Below are 5,505 nucleotides of genomic sequence, written 5' to 3'. Positions count from 1 at the left end.
CAGCTACTCGGGAAGCTGAGACAGGAGGATCACTTGAGCCCAGGAGTTCAAGACTGCAGTGAGCTATGATGATGCCACTGCACTCTAGCCCAGGGCAACAGAGCACGACCCTATTTCAAAAAATATATGTACAGTCTATTTAGAAGATAATCCTGAGACCTAACGAGCATCGGGAGAAGAGGGAAATGGGAAGGGAGGTTGCAGATGAGTAGGCTCCCACTCCGGGCAATTGCAGAGTGATTCCTCTAGGGAGTCCAGAAAGACTGTAGAACACCCCAGAACTGCCCCACTCGGGAATGAGGAAGCCAGGGATTCACCCAATCATTCCTGTCTCTCGACAGCCAAAGGTCACTCCTAAGGGCGTCAATTCCCAGGACTTCCATGTTACGTCTGCATGCAAGCTGAGCTGCCCCTGTGGCCAGATGAAGTTTTTGGGCTTAGAGATACAGGTGGTCGAGGTAAGAAACGATGGGCGTGCTTGGGAGCTGCCTGCCACGCTGCAGGTGACATCCTGCAGGCGGGCTGGGGGGCAATGAACAGTGTCTGCTCTGGTTTGTGTGTTGATGAGAATGAACAAATGGGGAAAGGCGGGGGGAGAATTGCTGAATATCTGAAACCGACAAGAGGAGATGAGATCGAGGTGCAATGGATGAGTGGATGTCTCCTCCGTTTCCTTTCTGATTGATGCAGGATGGCGAACTTCACTCGGGTCTCCGAGTTCCTGCTGCTGGGCCTCTCAGAGGACCCTGAGCAACAGCAGCTGCTGTTCGTCCTCTTCCTAAGCATGTATCTGGTCACAGGACTGGGGAACCTGCTCATCATCCTGGCCATCGCCAGCGACACCCGGCTTCACACCCCCATGTACTTCTTCCTGGCCAACCTGGCCTTCGTGGACATCTGCTTCACCTCCACCACCATCCCCAAGATGCTCGCCAACCACGTGTCAGGACGCAAAGGGATTCCTTATGCCGGCTGCCTGACCCAAATGTTCTTCTTCATCTGGCTCGCGGGCATCGACAGCTTCCTGCTGACCGCGATGGCCTACGACCGCTATGCAGCCATCTGTCACCCTCTGCACTACGCCAGCTCCGTGACACCACAGCTCTGTGGCCTCCTGGTGGTGGCGTCCTGGACCTCCGCCTTCGGGAACGCCCTGACCCACACGGTGTTGCTGACCCACCTCTCGTTCTGCACCCACAACCGGGTCCCCCATTTCTTCTGCGACCTGAGCCCTCTTCTGAAACTGGCCTGCTCAGACACCTTTCTCAACAACGTGCTGGTGTACACCGTGGGCGCCCTGTCCGTCATCGCCCCCTTTGTGGGCATATTAGTCTCCTACACCCGCATCTGTGGGGCGGTGCTGAGGATTCCATCTGCAGGAGGGAAACGGAAGGCCTTCTCCACCTGTGGCTCTCACCTCTCCGTGGTGTCCCTGTTCTATGGGACACTCATTGCGGTTTATTTCAGCCCCATGTCCTCCCACACGGCCCGGAAGGACAGGGCCGCTGCAGTGATGTACACGGTGGTCACCCCCATGCTGAACCCTTTCATCTACAGCCTGCGTAACCGCGACATGAAGGGCGCGTTGGGTGCTCTCGTCAGCAGAAAGCCAGTCGTTACTCAGTGAACACAGGACTGGGAGGCCCGAGTGTTTGAATACAGTACTGCTCTGTCCTGCATTGCCCTGCACGGCCCCAATCTCAAATACCATATTACCCTCATTTCATTTGTCTATTACTTTATTCCTCCACAAACTGTTTATTGAGCCTCTATTATATCTCAGGCACTCTTTTAAGGGTGGAGGATGCGGAAGGGAAAAAACAAAATCCCTGACCTTGGGGACCTTACACTCCAGAGTGAAGAATACCCAAGGCCTAAAGGGAAGTGCTCCGGACACCAGAGACGCCAAGATTCGAGTCCCACTCTGGATTACGGTTTGCGTTAAGCTGCAATACAAAGAGACCCAAGATGCAAAGGCTCAAAAGTCACAAGCTTTTGCAGACTGGGCTCTGTTTCTTTAGCAACATAGTTTCTTCCAAAGGAAAAAAAAAAAAAAAGAAGAAGAAGAAGAAGAAAAGAAGAAGAAAGAAAGAAAGAAAGAAAGAAATTAATTTAGTAGACATCTGGTCTAGTTGCTCCTAGTTTGTTCAATTCCTTGGAATGGCATCCAATTTTTTTTTTTTTTTTTTTTTTTTTTGAGACAGGATCTGACTCTCTTGTCACCTGGGGCTAGAGTGCAGTGGCATCATCATGTTAATGATGATTAATGATTAATAATGATTAATACAATAGCTCATTGTAACCTCCAGCTCCTGGGCTCAAGCAATCCTCCTGCCTCAGCCTCTCGAGTTGCTGGGGCTACAGGCGCTGCCACCACACCCAGCTAATGTTTCTATATTTTGCAGAGACGGAGGTCTCACTCTTGCTCAGGCTGGTGTCCTCCCACCTCAGCCTCCCAAAGTGCTAGGATTGCAGGTGTGAACCACTGCGCCCGGCCCATTAATTCTAATACAGAAATTGGTTCCAGACATGAGGTGCTGCCATTATGAAAATGACAAATTGGTTACATTAGCTTAGTGGCCTGGAATTGAGGACACAAATAGTGCAGGCTGCAAAGCTGGTGAACCCTTGCTATGTCTAAGAATAAACTTTGGTAAGACCATCACATGTTATCACCTAAAGGTAGATCGTGTGTCTACTGAACGTGTTTCTAGAATGATTGGAAAGAGCATGAATGTCACCAAAAGTTGGCTGCTTCTTAAGCCAAGAATTACAAGAAACAGATGATCTCAGACAAGAGTTGGTCACCCTTCAGGGTCAGAAACATCACCCGGCTGGGCTCATGCCTGTAATCCTAGCACTCTGGGAGGCCGAGGCAGGAGGATCGCTCGAGGTCAGGAGTTCGAGACCAGCCCGAGCAAGAGTGAGACCTGGTCTCTACTAAAAAAAAAAAAAAAAATAGAAAGAAATTATCTGGACAACTAAAAATATATATAGAAAAAATTAGCTGGGCATGGTGATGCATGCCTGTAGTCGCAGCTACTAGGGAGGCTGAGGCAGGAGGATCGCTTGAGCCCAGGAGTTTGAGGTTGCTGTGAGCTAGGCTGACACCACAGCACTCTAGCCTGAGCAACAGAGTGAGACTCTGTCAAAAAAACAAAAACATCACCAGATTGGAAAGACCAACAGCTTTCTGTCTGCCAAACAGTAGACACAGGGTCTTCCTCCCTTCCCAAAGCTATTGTTTCAGATGGCTGCAAGGTGAGCCTCTATTAACTGAACGTGACAAAGATATGGGTATTTTAAGGAAGCAACTGCTGAAAATTAAACACACATAAGAACTCTGGCCAGAAAAGAACACTGGGGTAGACTCTTCCATCTCTGTTTGCAAATTGACCAAGTCCTTGCCCACCAAGTCCATATCTCTCTTGTAAGACTTTGCTAAAAGCAGCAAGGAGCACCAACTCACAATAATATTCTGTCTCTTTCTAATAATTTCATCTACAGATGTAGACTCAATTACCATTTGAACTATCCTTCTGTTTTTCTATGGCTATTGTTTTACTAACTGTTTTGCTTTGGCGTAAGGATGATATATAGCTTTCCAGCCTGAAATATCTGTGTCCTCACAACCCGGCCATTAAGCAAATGCCATCTGGCCTTCCGGCTGCACCCCACTTCCGGAACCAATTACTGTATTTCTTAGGACAAAAATCTAAGCTCCAGTGCACAGAAGAGAGAGGTCCAAAATGCAATATTTCAAACAAGATAGAAGTTTATCTATCTTTCCAGGTCCAGGTGAGCACGCAAGTCTTCTTGGTGCAATCATTTAGGGACTCAAGTTTTTTCCATTTTATTTCTTCTTCAATCCCTAAGACATTGCCTCGTCTGCAAGCTGGCTCATAAGTAAGTCCATACTCCAGCTTGCCAGCAGGGAAAAAAGAGAGCAGAGAGGAGGTGGGGATACTGTCTCAGAGGCTTCATGCAGAAGGTGCACACATAACTCACATTCATGCTCCCTCCGTGAGAACCACCCACATGGCCTCACAACCAGGGAGGCTGGGAAATATGATGTACCTTCGAGGTCACAGCCTGTCAGCTAGAGAAGAGGGGGAGACTAGGACTGGGACAGAGCTAGCGTTCTCCAAGATGCTTCCACTATTTTCTTCCTGCGTAGCCTTGGGCCTGTCGTGTCGCCCCTCTGAACCCCAATGTTCTCCTAAGTAAAATAAAGATAATAATACCTATGGCCCAGAAATGTTAAGAGGGTTAAATGAGATGATGTGGTGTATGCTTACTGGCAAGCAAGATGATTTAAGATGTTAAATCGATAACTGCATTTTATTTAAATGTGTATTAGGAAAAAAACAAAACTAGCACCTCATGCCTGCACTTAAGCTAAATGGCCTACTTGAGATTTTTTTTTTAAACAATAGATTTAAAGAAAAAAAATATTGCAGGTAATCCCAGCTACTCAGGTGGCTGAGGTGGAAGGATTACATGAGGCCAGGAGTCCGAGACCAGCCTGAGCAACATAGTGAGACCTCGTCTCTAAAAGATGTTTTTAAAAATTGGCCAGGTGCGGTGGCATGCACCTATAGTCCCTGCTACTTCGGAGGGTGAGGTGGGAGAATCCCTTGAGCCCAGGAATTTGAGGCTGCAGGGAGCTATGATCGTGCTACTGCACTCCAGCCTGGGCAGCACAGCAAGACCCCATCTCTAAAAAATTAAATTAAATTAAAATTAAGAAAAATATCAAGTAAATGATAATACCTCTGGTACACAGATATAGCCTTAGCAGACACTCTTGGTCACCTCTTCCTGTATTTCTTCAGCCGCCCCGTAGTTCACCTGCACAAAGTTCTCATACACACTAACAATTTCCAACATGGAATATTCTTGGCCCCACCCAAGAAAGACCAAAAGCACCAAGGCATTAATGTCCGACAGGTACCCACCAACCAGTGAACGTCAAGAGATAGTGGGCAACTGCCCTCAGTGTCCTAACCCTTCCGCGGGACGTCTCTGAGGCTTCTTCTACTCAGTCATTCAGATGATCCCATGTGGCGCCCAAGCTGCCCACTTGCAAATGTGTCTCCCCTTCCTGCCCCCTTTCTCCACCCCGTCACTGGCTTCCTGGGACCACCTCCCACAAATCCTTGTTTTGGGGTCTACTTTCTGGGAAACTCACGGTAAGACATGGACAAAAGTTGGAGGTGAGGCGGGAGTGACTGAAGTTTGTAAACCCTGAAATAATGCATCGTAAGCGCTTGCTCCGTGCCTGGCACCTAGTGAGTGCGCAACAAATGCTATTAGTTATGGCTGGTGTTGCTTTTTTCCCATTGCGGTAAAATGCACATGACATGAAACTTACCAGGAAGTGTACAGGTCAGTGGCATTAAGTACGTTCACATCCTGCAACCATCACCACTGTCCACGTCCAGAACTCTCTTCGTTTTGCAAAACTGAAACTGTCCCCATCAAACACTGTCTCCCCATCTTCCC

General features: G+C 48.2%; 1 protein-coding gene across 1 annotated transcript; it reads left to right on the top strand.

The window, feature by feature from the left end:
- The first annotated feature begins 691 nt into the window (after nucleotides 1–691).
- Nucleotides 692–1,667, top strand: LOC138392944 (olfactory receptor 1f45-like). The gene has a single exon (XM_069483878.1). It carries the CDS (start codon nucleotides 692–694, stop codon nucleotides 1,625–1,627), a length of 936 nt encoding a protein of 311 aa, XP_069339979.1. The 3' UTR covers nucleotides 1,628–1,667.
- The last annotated feature ends 3,838 nt before the right edge of the window (nucleotides 1,668–5,505 follow it).

The sequence above is a fragment of the Eulemur rufifrons genome, chromosome 2 (assembly GCF_041146395.1).
Source record: "Eulemur rufifrons isolate Redbay chromosome 2, OSU_ERuf_1, whole genome shotgun sequence".
Classification (NCBI taxonomy): Eukaryota; Metazoa; Chordata; class Mammalia; order Primates; family Lemuridae; genus Eulemur; species Eulemur rufifrons.
The sequence above is the reverse complement of the archived record's forward strand: the minus strand, read 5'-3'. Positions and strand labels throughout refer to the sequence as shown.